We start from the raw sequence: 16,438 nt of genomic DNA on the forward strand, positions 1-16,438 counted from the left end.
TGCGAGGAAGGCACTGTTATAACTCCCCTGTTGCAGATGGGAGGGGCTGAAGCGTTCTGGCTTGCTATGAAGCTTAGGAAGCCCTACAAGTTCAGTGGGACTTATAGGATGGCAGCCCTCGCAGATGCCTAGAAGAGGCTGACAGCCCAATCCTGGGCATGTCTACTCAGAAGTAAGTCCCATTAGAGTCAATGGGGCTTACTCCCAGGAAAGTATGGGTAGGATTGGGCTGTAAGTGACAGGAGCCTGCCTGAGGGCCCAATCCGTATCCACACTTACTTGGGAGTAAGCCCCATTGACTCTAATGGGACTTCAGAGTAATAATGTTGTTGGCATCCTTCAGTCTCGGAAGACTATGGTGTCATGCTCTGAATGGTGGTTCTGGAACAGAGTGTCCTCTCCAGTGTGCGAAGCCTGGGTAAAGTAGGTATGGAGGATAGGCTGTTACCCATGCAGCAAATCCCCCCTCTCCACGTCGCTGAAATGGTCCAGTGGAAAGGCAGATGCCAATATGGTTGGTTCCAGGAGTTGCCAGAACGTGACTGTGTTCAGCCATGAACTGCCTCTCCTGAAGCCTTTTCCATAACTGGATGTAGCCACGAGGCAGTGGAGGTTTGGGATCAGAGTTTTCCTTCTCTCAGATGAGCTGCCTTCCCAGGCTGATGAGTCCCATCTACCCGGTGGCTGTTTAGTCGCCTCTTAGGACAAGTACAGCCAAACTGAGGGCCTATTCTTATCCCCAGCCACCAGGGGAGTAATAATAATAATAACTAGGTATTTATATACCACCTTTCTGGTCATCGGATTACTCCTCTGACTTTATTCAAGGCAGTTTACACAGGCAGGCGTTTCTAAATCCCTCAAGGGGATTTTTACAATCATAGAGGTTCTCTCTTTCAAGAATCAACATTTCAGATTTGGTCTTCCTGGTTTGGTTTCACTTCTGGCCTCCAGTTCTCCCACGCAGGCTGACAGCAGCTCCATCTGTCACATGGAGGCAGCCAAGATGCTTCTTGCTCACACCAAGAGCAGGTGGAATCACTCAGCTGGGCTTGTCAGCTGCTTCAAGGTCTCGCCATTCTCAGCCGTTTAGGGAGCTGCTGGTGTCCTCCAACTGGTGACCTTCTGTTGCTCTACCCTCCAGACCGGACCTCCTGCCCAGGAGTAGACATGCATGAGATCAGGCTCTACATAGGAACAGCCCTGCTGGATTAGGCCAAAGGCCCATCTAGTCCAGCTTCCTGTATCTCACAGTGGCCCACCAAATGCCCCAGGGAGCATACAAGACAGGCACAACCTGTGTCTAGGGCTCTCCCCTGCATCTAGCAATCTGAGGTAGTCTACTTCTAAAACCAGGAGCTTGCACGTACCTACCATGACTTGTAACCCTTGATGAACTTTTTCTCCAGAAATTTGTCCGATCCCCTCTTAAACGCATCTAGGCAAGATGCCATCACTACTTCCTGTGGCAAGGATTTCCACAGATTAATGACATGCTGGGTAAAAAAATATTTTCTTTTTTCCATCTTAACTCCCAACACTCAATGTTGTGTGAGGGGGGAAAGAGCATCTCTATCCACTCTATCCTTCCTGTGCATAATTCTGTATGTCTCAGTCATGTCCCCCCTCAGGCACCTTTTTTCTAGACTGAAGAGCCCCAAACACTGAGGCCTTTCCTCCTAAGGGAGGTGGCCCAGCCCAGTAGTCATTTTGGTTGCTCACTTCTGCACCTTTTCGAACTCCTGTATTCCATTCTAGTTTGTCAGAGTGTCCAGTACCTGCCCTTCAGGTTTCCGTTTTGCTTGACCTGAAGTCTCCAACTTTCTAGCACCAGTCCAGTGCAATGCAGCCATGAGATAAAGGATCAAGCACCTTCGTGTTTGCCCTTGCAACACAGGATACAGCACATGCCCCATTGGCACTGCTGCATTCAGTGCTGGAAAACTGGATAGGATTGGGTTCTTAAATCCTATCCACACTTTCCTGGAAGGAAGCACCATTGACTCTAATGGGACATACCCCTTCCAATGAAAGTGAGGGAAAGAATGTTTAGGGCGGCCACGCATGCGCACCAGTTGTGTGCGCGCTCATTGAAAACGAGGCGACACACAGGCAAAAGCTCCAGAAGAAAGCGCTTAGGGCTGTGCTGTGCTGCAACGTCTCCGCCCCCGTCGGTTAGCCACGCCCCTCTTGCTCCCTCTCTCCGATTGGTCGATTCAAGCGCTACGGCCACACCCCGACCAATCGCGGAGGGCGTTCGGACCGCGAGCTGGCCTCGCGCGTGGTTCAATTTCAAACTGGGGGAAAATTCTGCGGGCGTCGGTTGTGGGGTCTTTGGAGCGAGCGCTGATCAGCTTGGGCGGTGAGTCGATTTCTGTTGCGTCGCGTGAGGAGGCGGTTGGCGATGGGGGTGGGGGGCGAAGAAAGTCGCCTTATGCCCAGGCAGGGCCTTCTCGGTTGTTGAACTGGAAGCCCGGGGGGGGGGGGTTCGTTTCGTATGTGGCTTCCCCATTATCCCCCTCCGCCCTCCAAGATCCTTTCAACCTGCTTGGCTAAGGGCAGGCTGAGCCAGCTTGCAAGATGTCGCTGTCAAAGGAGGAGCAAAGTAGAATAGGGGAAGATGGCAACAGGGGTAGGCAGGCTGGGGCAAAGGCAGGGCAGGGCGAGGGTGGTGACAGCCAGAGTAGCCTTGCAGCCAGGTCTACTGGGCTTCCCCATGCAGAGCCCAGTCTGTCTGCCTGCATGGCGTCGGCACCCCCAGCATCCTGCACAGGCAGTGTGTCTGCGTGAGCTTGGAAAATGTCAGATCCCAGGAAACTTCTGGGGGGCCCCCTTTGGCTCCTGGGCCCCCTTTCTGACCCTGGGCCTGGGTATGAATTGCCCTCTTTACCCCCTCTCATGGGCCCCGTGTGTGTGTGGGGGGGGTACTGTTGGTTTTGTCACCACCTCTGATAGCTGGTCTTTTCAGTTGCTGTTTTGTCATTAGATATGCTTTTTTTCGGTAGCTGCTTATATTATAAATATAAATATTATGTCTATATGTTTGCTGATGCTTTTATGACATCTTGTGCTGCTGCTTTTTTAAAAGGTTTTTTGTTAGCTCTGTAGCTGCTATCTTATTATTGTATGTATTTAGATGTTGGGGTTATTTTTAAATAATAGTGACAGTACTGGGTTGTATATTACTGACTTTGCATAAGCTGTCTTGGGGCCCAATCCTATCCAGCTCTGGTGTAGCCACAATGCAGCCCTGCGGTAAGGGAACACATGTTGCCAAACCTTGAGAAGGTGCCAGTGACTGCCCCTCCACCACAGAATGCAGTGCACACCTCACTGGCATAACAGCACCAGCTCTGGAAAATTGGATAGGATTGGGCTCTTGGGCATTCATGTAAGTAAGCAGGGTAGACATATAAAATAAAGGAGTTGCCTTTCCTTTCTGAGAGTGTCGCAGGACTCCCCCAAAGGGCAACAGTATATAGGCGAGAATGCCATGGGAGCAAACAAATATTGTTTCAAACAAATAGTGTCACTGGACTTGCCTGTGAAGAGGCTGTGCAAAGGAAGAATAAGGCAGCAGCTGGGCATATATTGCTAATATTGAATGGCCTGTGGTGGAGCTCATGTTTAGCATGGGTAAGGCCCTAGTTTAAATTCCTGGCATCTCCAATTAAAATAATGTCTAGCAGAGGGATAGTAAAATGCAAGTGGGAGAGCCACTGTTTGTTTGAGGCGAAGACTTGTGAATCTTCTTGTGTTTGAGGCACATTGTCCAGTGTCTACAGGTGCTCTAGAAACAAACTTGCCCCCATGACCTTTATGAGGAAAACTTTCGAGTTATTCCTTTGGAAATAGGTACCATTCAGCCTCACTCTGTCCGGTGACAGCTGTCATTGTGATAGATTATGGACAGGCATAAGATTGCCACATCTCTCTCTCCTGACTGCTCCTGTATTAACAACTGCCATGAAGAAATTATTAAGCAAGTGAAGCTTTTCCCTGTCACTCTTTTCTCCTTGTAGGAAAAGTTTGCCTGCCTAATATATTGATGTCTGGCTGCTATTCAAGGTACAAGTGATACCTAAAAGGGAAAATTCTGCTAGGCAAAGCTTTTCCTGTCACTTTTCCAATGGATGAGAAAAGTCACATTTAATTTTCTTTTACTTTTAACACATTTTAAATATACCCTTATGCTCTATGCTGCCTTGACTTTTTCCAATAAATATGGGGTTAACATCTTAAATATGCAGTAGCATGATTTGAAGTACATGTGTTAATTGACTTTAAAATAATATGGTATTAGCTTAATAAAATTGAATTAGTCTCAACTCCTACTCCTAAAAAAAGACTAAAAATGTTTGTTTCTTTACTAAGCTATACTAGAAAGATAGATGTCTGGACTATGAATGACTGGAGTATGTCATTATTCAGGCACAGAATCTGGGTCAGGTTGCCCTTTACCTCATGTACCTGGGTCAATACTAAGTCTCATTTTTTAAACCACAGTTTTCTCATGATGCCCAGATTTAGAAATACCATGACTTAAGCCAGGAGTTCCTAAACTGCATTGCAACACCCTGGGGCATCATGACTATTCCCTGAAGTATTGTGGGCTGGTCTCTGGACCTGGAAGTAACTGGCAATCAAGATTGGGAAGTACTGCTTAAGCAATTCTTCCCAAACAGTATATCAAACCACAGAAAGCATATGTGGGCTTATTGGCTTCTTCATGATCCAACAAACTGTGGTTTATTTGATTGTCCCAACAAGGGCATGTCTGGATTGTGCTCCATTCACTCTTTTTCCTTGTGCTGAAAGGACAAAGTGGGTTGTGGCACTGAAAAGTTTGGGAAGCACTGTTTAATTCCAATAGAGGTAACTGGCAAAATCCATTCCCCAACCTACATAAATGGTAAACGATGTCAGTAGTTATTGTTTATATTGCATTTCTAGGTAGGGTTTGTATTGATCAACTAAACTTATAAGGATGGAAAGGAAAAGGAAGAGTAAGATACAGGTAGATTACCTCTTATCCGGACATCCAAAATTTGGACTATACCACAATCCAGACATTTTTGTCCAAGACTCACTCTGTGGTGTGTTCCTGTACAGACATTGTTGGAAAATGTCAAACATGCCAGCAGACAGCATTATGGGTAACAGTGAAAAGAGCAAGAGCAAGCATTTCTCAAAATCTAGTCACCTTTCCATCCCGAGCAGTCCAGATAAGTGATAATCAACCTGTACAAGTCTTAGAATGCTGCCAACTGTGGTATGGAATAGCTCTTAGATTTTAAGAGTAAATTCATGACTGGTTTATTAGTTGCTGTGTTCCATACCAACTGGTTTACCATTGAATTTTTTTCTCATCTACCAAAACTCAGTGCAGGAGCAAGTAAGAGAAGCTGCAAGGCAAAGCAAAACATGGTAAGTTTTAAAATATCAAAAGTAATTTTTGAAAAGGGCAGGAGGTCTGGTCTAGAGGCTAGAGCCTCCATTAGCCCGAAGATATCGGAAGGTCGCCAGTTTGAGGCCACCGGCAGCTCTAGGAATGGCGAGACATTGAAGCAGCTGACAAGCCGAGCTGAGTTATTCCACCTGCTCTTTGGTGTGAGCAAAGAAGCGTCTTGGCTGCCCTTCATGTGAGAGGTGAAGGAGCTGCTTGTCAGCCAGCGTGGGAGGCAACTGGGGGCCAGAAGTGATACCAGACCAGAAAGATCCATCTGAAATGTTGTGTGGTTCTTGCAAGACAGAACCTTTCTAATTCCCCTCTGGGATTTAGAAACGCCTGCCTATGTAAACCGCCTTGAATAAAGTCAGAGGAGTAAGCTGATGACCAGAAAAGGTGGTATATAAATACCCAGTTATTGTTGTTATTATTATTATTATTATATTTGCTATTCATTCATTTGTATTGAGTCTTAAGATGGATTACAGCTGTTTTGCAGTTGAGTATAAAGAGCAAGATACCTCTCTCTGTGAGCTAAATTCATTAGTGGGAGGGAGGTTAGTCCAAGGATTTCCAGATCTTGCCTAAACCATGTGTGTGTTTACTTACATTCTCACACGAATTGGGTCAACAGGATAGTTGTAACTTCTCCCAATCATTCCTCTCCCTCCTAGCCCTTATGTTTGCTCTGTTGTCTCACAAGTAGTGAAAACAGAAGAGAAAGCTTTGTCCAGTCATATGCCTCTTCCAATTTCTTGCTATTAATGTTGTCCAATATTAAAGCATATTACTCTAGTGGCACTAGATCTAAGAAGTAATGGTTTAATTATATTAAAAGGCGGTGTGCCAAAAACTTATGGTTGAAAAGCAGCTTTTGGGCTTGGGTACTCTTTAGAGAGGAAGGGCAGGATATAACTATGTTACAATAAATTGTATTATGTTACTTTATTTTCAGGAAGACAAAGAAAATGCTAACAGAGATGCGTGGAACCAACTGGATAGCATTTTGGAAAACCAGTTAGCTTCTCCAAAAGCCTTAAAGTCTCCTGTAGTGCTGAAGCAAACAACTATTCCTACAAACCGTAGCCCTCTAACTAATATTCCAGCAGTTGAAACTGAACCTGCTGAAATTAAAAACCTGCACATGTCATTTAGTCAGACCTTCTTACTCAAAAGAAGTACAAAAGAGAAACAATTAAAATCAGCCACACAAAACTCTGGTCCACACCTTTCAGAGAAGCATGTGCTTGGCACATATCGTGGAAAGGTAGTGTCGTCTAAGATAAACTCATTCAGGAAAAAAACAGGAAATGAAGCTGGCAAGAAACCTTTGACTGATGCTCCTAAGTCAGCAGTGAAGACTGGATCCATAAGCAATAGTATAAACATGAGGGATTCCAAAACCACTAACATAGTTAGTGCTTCTAAAGCTGTAGTTATTGCCTCACTTCAAACCAGGCCTCCTGTGAGGGTGTCTGTTAGTCGCCCCAAACCCATTTTGAATCGAGAGAAACAACCAATTAATAGTATATCTATGAACAAAGGGACTGTCCAAAAGAAGCCTGGTACAACTTGCACTCCACTCTTAAAGACTGTTCTATGCAAAACTTATAATTCTGTACCTAGAACAAAAGAAACTGTTCCACCTAAAACTGTAGCAAGACATGTTTCTGAAATGCATGGTACTGGGCCTTTGTTGGTATCAAAATCAATTGACAACAGAAGAACTCTGCCTGTGTCTGCGGAAGTGAGGAGGTAATAGAAATATTGGTGTAGGGTGGGTAACATTGGGTTTGAATTGCTAAGGACCAAATCCTATCCCATTTCCCAGTGCTGGTGCAGCTGTGCCAATGGGGTGTGCACTGCATCTTGTGGTGGCAAGGCAGTCACAGAGGCCTCCTCAAGGTATGGGAACTTTTGTTCCCTTACCTCAGGGTTGTACTGCGGCTGCACCAGTGCTGGAAAGTTGTATAGGACTGGGCCCACAGTTGTGTCTTGAACTACATGTTATGTTCATCACATGATGTGTAGTTCAGGTCTGTCTTTTACACTCATGTAATAACCACATGGGGCTATAGCTTGGATTGGGGGCCATAGGGCAGTGGTAGAAAGTATTTAATCCTTTACCTCTGTGTTATTTTCCCATCAAAAATAGATAATTCTTGTTTATTTGATACCACAGCAGTTTAAACTACCTGCTTTGGGGTGGAACTTTTTCCGTAGGAAAACAGCCCAGAGGTAAAGCATTACATACTCTCTACATCTGTGCCATGACCTTGATCTGAGCTGAACCCCCACACACCTGCTACACTGATGTAAAAAATTTAACCAAACGTCCCACATCAATATAATAAGTAATTTAGTTCTCTGTCTCACTGAAATCAATAAGACTAAGGGCACGATCCTAACCAGGTCTACTCAGAAGTAGGGTAAGTCCTATTTTGTTCAGTGGGGCTTACTCTCAGGAAAGTGTGATTAGGATTGCAGCCTTAATTATGGCTGACTAAGCTTTGGGAACAGCCCACTTTTGTATATTTATGTAGATGGTTTTGGTGCTCAAAAATAAAACCTATTTGAAATCAGGCAGAAACCAGGCAGAATTCTTATATGCTGGGTTCCACATAGAGGCTTATATTTTGTTGCTTTTCTACTTGTAGGGAATTGATAACATGTAGAAGCTTTTCTACTTGTAGGGGATAACATGTAGAATTTCCTAATGCAAAATTTTTAAAAAGCTACTGGACACTTCAGAACCAGTGAATGGGTGAAAGCTAGTAAATAAAACTACCTGACAGCAAATTGGATAAAAACAATTTAATGGGCCTGTGGTACTAGGAATGCATGTGGGGGGTCAAATTCCTTTGATTCAAGTGGGGGAAACCAGTTTATCCCATATTGATTACAAAGAATTGGTGTACTGAGAGGTCTAGAAAGTGTCCATGTATCAGTAAATATGTTCCTTCTCCTACACTGTAGTCCTCTGGCTCAGGTTCAAGGCCAGATGAGTATTTTCTACCTTCCTAGTCTTGAACTTCTGCAGCAGTTCTATAAAGCAATTGTCTATAGCACTAGACTGTTGCAGGGTTTAAATCGGGGTGCTCAATAGGTGGATCGCGATCTACCGGTAGATTGCGAGGCAAAATGAGTAGATCGCAGAGTGCCGACCCCCCCCTTCAGGTGCCTCTGGGGGGAAGGCACCTCAATGTACTCAATGGGGCTTACTCCCAGGTAAGTGTGGCTAGGATTGCAGCCTCACAGCCTAATCCTAGGCATGTCTACTCAGGAGTAAGTCCTGTTATACTCAGTGGGGCTCAAGGTACACCAACATACATTGTACACATAAATGTTATATGTTACGATGGCGCGAACATTGTAAAAAAAACTCTGGTAGATCTCCGGGCCTTGCTGGGTTCCAAAGTAGCTCTTGAGCCAAAAAAGTGTGAGCACCCCTGGTTTAAATTCTAGATTTGTAAGAAGCTACATATCCACCCCCAGAGCTCAGCATTCTTTCACTATGGAAAAGGATTTCTCAATTATTTCTCAACACTTGCTGTCTTAACAGTTCTTCATCTTGTCTGTTATAATGTTTTGATTCTCTCCTGTAAGTTTGTTCTGGTGTGATATAAGGTTGTGTCTGATCACCCAAACATAACTGATGTAGGCTCTCCTCCTCTTAAGATAGCACCAAAAATGAAAGGATTCACATATCTGCCCTGACATCTTCACTAAATATAGTTAGCAGCAAATCATTGTTTACAACCATGATTTAAAATTAGTTTGCAAGCTATGCTTTGGGCTGCCCGTGGTTAACTAGTGTTAACCACTGCCCGTGTTAACTAGTGTTAACTAGTGGACTGCCTGTGTTAACTAGTGTTAACACTAGTGCAGAGCTAAAGATAATTAGCTCTGTCATTGTAGCAGGAGTGCATGAGTCTATGGACCACTCCCAATTGCCCAGCCATTGCTAAACAATTGGGCAGCACTACATCTGTACTTAGACTATGTAGAAGACTATTCTCGTGTTTTAAAGCAAAGCATTGATAACTTTCTACCATATTGATCTTCTTGTTTGCAGAGCTCAGCTGGCTGAATGGAAAGTTTCTAAAGGGAAAGGGGTAAAGAAGGTGCCTGCTCCCATATCTGCAGATACACAGCCTGAAATAGAGGCACAGCAGCAAACTGTTAAAGAACCAGTTAAATCCTTCTGGGCTGCCATAGCAGAAGAAGATGAACAAGGGTTATTCAAAGATACAGTTGATAAAACACTCAAAGAATGTTTGCATTCCATTAAAGAGGTGAGGTATCTGTTAAGCCACAACTGTGATGAAACAAACTATGGAATGTAATGTTCCATTACTCTTATTCTAACCATATAAGTTCATTTGAAATACAACCATCTATGCTAGAGTTTCATTACAACTTTTTCATTTTGGATGAAATTCAAAGGAAGAATTGATAGATTTTTCTGATAAAATCCTCCTGCTTACAAATGTGTATATACTATAAGTAGGAAGATTTGATGAATTCTGAACACAAAAAAACCTGAATTCTTACCTATGAGTTTTTTCTGATGTGGTAGATTCCTGTTGCTAGCCAATAAGAGGCAAAATATCAAAGCTCATGGGGTAGGATTCTGTCTGCTAGCTGTGATGTGTAGTTGGACTTTTCCATTGCCTGTATCTTAAATATCAAAACTGAGAAAAGTTTCATTACAGGTTCCTGTGGGAGAGGGGTCTCCAAACCCCTGCCCGGGGGCCAGATGTGGCCCACAGCGAGCCTCTATCTGGCCCACGGCAGCCTCTGGCCCACTCTACTGAACATGACCAGAGCTGTGCTCTGATTACACCTGGAGGGTGTTCCGAGGACTGGAGAGGCTGAGTGAATGAGCCCATTCATTCATTCATTCATCTAAGTTCCATCTCTTATTTATTTAAATTTTGTATTTAAATTTTTTTCCGACCCTCAGCACTGTGCCAGATATTTCATGCGGCCCTCTGGCCAAAAAGTTTGGAGACCCCTGCTGTAGGACAATCTCTTGTGGCCTTGAGGACCCTTAAGTGGGGTGGAAAGGTGGGGTATAAATCTCTTAAATAACTACCTTAAACCTAAGAACAACCGGAGGAATAACAAAGATCCACTACTACAATTGTCATTGGCAAACATCTTGGCTTCTGGTAATTGTTCTGCCTGCTGCACACAAAATTTCTGCATCATGGAGAGTGGTTTCTTGCTTTCTCCAGAGTGCAATAAAGAAGACCCAGTTCCATTTCTACACTAAAAATATAGGGGGAAAGGTTGATCTGGGCTTGGTCTTTGCAGGCCTTTAAAGAAATGGGCTCTTGTCTACAAAACCTTATGCCACAACAAAACTTGTCTTTTAGGTACTGCAAGAAACCTGTGTGCACACCAAACAAATTGTACCAAATCAGTAAGTGGTGCCTGGTGTAGTCTTAAAAGCTGGCATATTAGGCTTATTTCATTTTTGCTGTTTTATCTCTGTTCAGGGTTGTCCAGGTGATTCAATAGATTCCATTTTGGAAGAGCTGATATTGAAATTTCCAGATGCAAAAAAGTTTGCCAAATATTGGGTGTGCCGCATGCGCCTTGAACAGTGCCGCTCTACTGAGAAGATAATTGCTATCTATGAAGAGGCAATTCTGGCAGAAGCACAGGTAAGCACATCAGTATTATATAGTTTGGGATGTTTTAATTGTATTGGTATCATTTCCTCAGGTAATGAATACAGGTAGTTTGAGTGCCTGTCATCCTAGCTTCTAGCAACTACAGACAGGGAGAGAGTAAAGGGAAAAATTGGGGGGGGGGTGAAAAAGTGAAAGAGGTCACAGTGCAACCTGTATTCCTAAAGGGGATTGCTTTGCTGAGATCAGAAGGTTTTCTCGGCAGAATGTGTGGAAACTCTGTAAAGAGTAACAACTTTGCTGATCAAAATCCTTTGCTTTTTAAGGGTTTTTGGGGTTGGTGCTATGTAAAGATTTGGGGGCAGGCTAATTAGCTATGCTAAATAGAGCTTGGGGTGTTTTCTTGTAATATGTATGAATGGGAAGGGAATCCTTGCTAGATGTAGGTAACAGGTTCCTTTAAAGGGGTTGTCAGCTAATATGCGAATATACCAAACAGTGGTGCCAGGGGGAAATGTCTAGCTCCTGAAATGAGCTACATGCACAATGTAGGTACAATACAACAAGTAGAATGCAGATGTTTCAATAAGTGGATTACAAAGATACATTCACAATTACAACTTGCAAATACAGACAGGAGATGCATAAATGGATTCAATTGATTACGACACAAAGTGAGAATATCTTCTTCCTAGGATATGTGACTGGCAGTGGGGGGAGAAAATGTGGTTCAAGGCTTGACTCAGAGTCCTTTAGAAACATGGACTGTATGCTAGAGTTAGTGTCTTTATTGTCTATTTTGTGCAGAAGGGTTCTGAAAAAGTTCATCTTGCACACTGGACTCCAGCGAGGTTGGCATATGAAATTGTGGTCTATATTGTCCTTTGTTATAGTGTAGGGACATTATATAACCAGGAATGGAGAGAAAAATAAAGGGGAGAGCAGAGATTTACCCTTAACAGTGGGATGAAGGTACTGACTTATTTCACAATAGCATATGGAAAGGGAATTAACGCTGGGCAGGTGCAGACTACAAGACTGGCACTTGTTCCTTCACTATACAGGTTAGCCCTCAGAATCTGCAGGGGTTCCGTTCCTGAAGCCCTTATGGATGCAGAAAACTGAAATCCATTTTTAAAAAAAGAGTGACAGGCTGTCTCCGGCAATTAGAATAGCTATTCTCAGGTTGTGCTGAGGAAAGCAACTCCCTTGGGCCTAGTGCTCTGAAGAATGCAGCATGGAAATGATAAACACTTCTGTGATGCATGCTGGTGCAACCAAGGGTCAGGGTCATGACATGGAAATAGCTGTTTTAATCACCTGAGACTGCCCTTCTGCTGTTCTATGATAGTGGTAAAAAAGTGGTTTTTAAACAGCAATTTAAAGGGAATGCTATTTTTTTAAAAGGATCAGCAATGTCTTTCTTGTCAACAGTGGCCATCCAAGTTGAGTCAAATTCATGGATGGAAAAACTACAGATGAGAAGGGCTGATTGTAAAGAAATAAGGGAGGGGGGCATGGTTTTTATTTTCTAGTTCCCAGAACCACCTACTGCCGGTAGCCAGCTCCCAAACTAACCCTCTACTGATATATAAGCAGGGGAAGGCCTCAAGGGAATTGGAAAGGAAATAAGGTTTCCTTTTTTCCTATCCAGAAAACTCCCATCCCCATTGCAAGGCTTGAATATCTTAAGGCTTCTGTTCTGATGGCAGCCTTGAACAGTATGCCTCTTGTGGTTTGGGATACACTGCAATAATTTTATTGAGTCCCACTTATTAGACTTAATTGTAAATTCATTTTTAGAAATCTTTTAACGTAGAAGCATAACTTTTTAATTAAGTGTTTTCAGGTTACAGTTTTACGGATTACCTGATTTGTCCCTAATAAAACATCTGTTTCTTTCAGCCTAAGAATGAATTGCGCCATGCATTGGCAGATATTATGAAGGATACAAAAGATCAACCTAAATCAAATGGTAAGAAAAGTTGTTATAATCATAGGTAAGAGATGAAACTGGTATAGAGAATATTCAGACTGCATCCAACTGATATAAAGTTGAGCCATTATAAGGATGACACTTGCAACAAAGGTGGAGGGGAAAGGTTGGTGCATTCAGATAGGTTTGAGCAGATAACCTCCATTAGACTTTTCTGCTTAGTCCTTATAAAGGGCAATAGGTACAAACTTTTCTGAAAGTTTATAACTTTTTTGGAGAGTGCCTAAATTTAGAAATATTCTGAAAAAATAGCACTAACAAATTGGTTTGCATGCTTAGTGCCTGTGCTATGAAGAGTATTGTTTGTGTAGCACAAACTAATGTAAATATATATACTAAAGTAAATGAGGATCAGTGTAATTGCAAAATGGAGCTATAATTTGTGCTTCATTAGAAATTTTTGCTCGGTGAAAATGATGCAAATATCAAAAGAGAAATACGGCAATTTAACACTTGAATCACAATCACATTTTTCACAGGAAATAATTTAGTATTTTTTCAATATCTGTATATTTTTAGTAAAAGTATCTGTATACTTTTCTTAAGGGGAGTGTGCGAAGAAAGAAATTGTTCTGAATGATATGGGAGAAGCTAATTTAGATGACAAATTAGCAGATACTTTCACAGAAATCGACTTGAAAAAGATGGAATCTAGCAATGAAGAGACTTCTCAAAAAGCAGCAGAAGAGACTTCTCAAAAAGCAGCAGAAGTTTGTTTGAAGTCTGAACAAGAGACCTGTCCTAGTGTAAGAAAAAACAAAAATAAAGAACAAAGTCAGAAGCCAACAGTTTGTAAAAAAGAAGAGCAGTGTGGTGGTAGTGCAGACATAGACGAAATCCTTGAAACACCTGAGAAAGAAAGAGAGGATTCCTACATGATTAAGTATAATGTGTCAACTACTCCTTACTTGGAAAGGTAATCCATAATTTCAAATGAATTTCCTCAGTATGGCATGTGGGAGAAAAATATCTCTGTATATTACTACAAATACTTTGGCTTACAGTGCAATCCTATGCATGTTTATTCAGAAGCAAGTTCCACTATGTTCAGTGTGGCTTATTCCCAGGAAAATTGCAGTCTTAGTTGCTCAGTCTATCCACCAATATTTAGGATGGAGATATGTACGTTTTTTGTTGGTTTAGAGATGTTGACTTTCAGTCTATAAGAGTGGAGTTAGATATAAGAGTAAGATGTACTGACTTGCTCTATAAGTGGATGCATGGGTACATGAAGGATTTGTAGCAAAGGACTTTGTTGAAGGTAACAGTTTAGAGAAAGAAGCAGATAGAAAGACTGCTATAAGGAAGTGCAGAAGGAATAGTGATGGCCAAATAAACTCAAAGGTTAATTAAAAGTGCATATTTGAGAGCCAACAGCATTATATACTTGGAAAGGTTCCTTCTTGGAGGAAGGTCTGGTCTGCTCTAAGTAGAGGTGTTTGAAAACCTGTTTAATAAGTTGCATTGAACTGGGTTTTTTTACTACAGTTAACCCTCCACTGAAGGAGCCGCTGCCACTGCTAAGATATTTTTCCTGCTTCTTCTCAGCAAGTCAGAAGATGATCAGAATCCCCGTTGGAGTGGCAGGCTGGAGAGGGCAGCTGACAGATGGGCTGGAGCCTCTTCCGTTCGCCATCCCTCCATGGGTGCCACTCCTTGTACTGTTTTAGGTCACTTCATGGCAAGGCCAGCCCAGCATCACTAAGTGATATAATCCATGAGGTGCTTACAAAACACCGAGTAGGCAGGGAGAAGCAATGTGCAGCCTGTTCTTTTCACTTACCAAAGCCCTGTGTAGGAAATGGAAGCAGCACATGCTTCATAGCACCTGCTGCTCCTGTTCATTTTAAACAAATGTGGGAAGGAGGAGGGACAGAGGCTGCACACAGGGCTCCAGTAAGTAAACAGAACAGGAGGTAAGGATGCTTCTCTCCCTTCATCCCTAGCAGCAGATGAGTGTTAGCCCCCCTGCCTGCTTGCTTGCTGGCCTGCCTGCTGCCCCCATCATCTACAGGAGTAAGCGTGCAAGCAAGCACAGGAGTGGGAAAATTAGAGGGATTCAGACAGTGCAGGGAAGTGGGTGCCACTGCAATGATCTCTCTACCTTCTGCTTGGCTGTAATGCCCAGGTCCCATGCCCACTATCTGCCCCAGTCAGGACACTGCTGACAGTTGCCTAGCTGGCCTGGTCTCATGATACTTTGTCACTTGCCATCACCAAGCAAAGAAGACTGAGCTGCTCTGGCACCTCATGGCTTTCCCTAGTGCTTGAAGTCGCATGCTCCACAGGCAATTGAATATGGCCAGGCACATTTGTATTTTTGCAAGTTTGTAAGTAGGGGAGCTTCTGTATAGCAACTCTAGAAGTTGTTCCTTTTAAAGCAGAGTTTTCTGTTTTTCACTATGCTCACTACTGTAATATCTTTAGGATAGGCTGTGATGGATTTTCTTATGGGTCTGCTGTGGCTGGGCAAAGAGGCTCCCTATATAGTGATTGGATTGCATTTTGAGACAAAATACTTGCAACACTGAGTGGTATTTGGTGCCCATTTTCTACCTGCATTATAACCTCTATACTACTGAAGATATTTTGTGTAATATAACTTCTATCTCTTGATCCCCAAGTATGAAGAAGAAACTACAATGTGATGCAAATGATTCTGCTGTTAAAGATCTGAAATTTCTAACTCCTGTGAGGCGTTCTCGCCGTATTCAAGAGAAAGAAAACAAGTTGCCAAAAATGTTGAAAGACCACAATCCTTGTGTTACTTCGCTTGAACAGCTTGGAGAATTGGGAGAGGAAACCAATGTCTTCATCTACAGACAGAACAGTGCACTGAGCAAAGCCATTGACCATCCAGAAGAACAATGCAAAGAGTGACGTTGTAGAAAATGTTTAAATTGTCTTTGAATCAAGCTCCTGTTAGCTGAGTGCAGACATAATGCTACACATTTTTAAACACTGTTAAAAAATTCAGAGTGGGCTGTGGGATATTTCTCTCTGTCCACCATGTAATATGACAGTTCCCCCATGGCTTTGGTCATGATTAAGGACAATATAGACATAATCCTTAATTATGGTTAACACTAATTCTCTCATGGAATGTAGCTTCATTGGCTAGCACATGTAACCATTCTAACTATCCCTAAGGCTTGGGTAGGAACATGGGAGCCTTATGATCAGAATTACATGTTTGAATATGTGTGTGTTAGATCTTAGCAATAGGTACTAACTGTATTTCTCTGTATACTATTATTTACATGTTATTTCTACTCTATTGAGCTTTTTCTCTTGTGAAATCTTTTTTTAAAAATTATTTAATTTTAACTAAGAAATTTTCACAAGACGATGAAA

At 42.7% G+C, this 16,438-nt stretch overlaps 1 protein-coding gene across 2 annotated transcripts; it reads left to right on the forward strand.

Moving 5' to 3' along the window:
• Window positions 1–2,278: 2,278 nt before the first annotated feature.
• Window positions 2,279–16,438, forward strand: CKAP2 (cytoskeleton associated protein 2). Of its 2 annotated transcripts, XM_066639650.1 has the most exons (9): window positions 2,349–2,362; window positions 4,023–4,068; window positions 5,385–5,427; window positions 6,405–7,204; window positions 9,525–9,744; window positions 10,954–11,121; window positions 12,994–13,063; window positions 13,631–14,000; window positions 15,709–16,438. In XM_066639650.1, the coding sequence occupies exons 2-9, from the start codon at window positions 4,049–4,051 to the stop codon at window positions 15,962–15,964; spliced, it is 1,947 nt and encodes a 648-aa protein (XP_066495747.1). In that variant the 5' UTR covers window positions 2,349–2,362; window positions 4,023–4,048; the 3' UTR covers window positions 15,965–16,438. The 2 variants fall into 2 exon arrangements, with proteins under 2 accessions (XP_066495748.1, XP_066495747.1); XM_066639651.1 differs by lacking the exon at window positions 4,023–4,068 and having other exon boundaries at window positions 2,279–2,362; window positions 5,390–5,427.

The sequence above is a fragment of the Tiliqua scincoides genome, chromosome 1 (assembly GCF_035046505.1).
Source record: "Tiliqua scincoides isolate rTilSci1 chromosome 1, rTilSci1.hap2, whole genome shotgun sequence".
Classification (NCBI taxonomy): Eukaryota; Metazoa; Chordata; class Lepidosauria; order Squamata; family Scincidae; genus Tiliqua; species Tiliqua scincoides.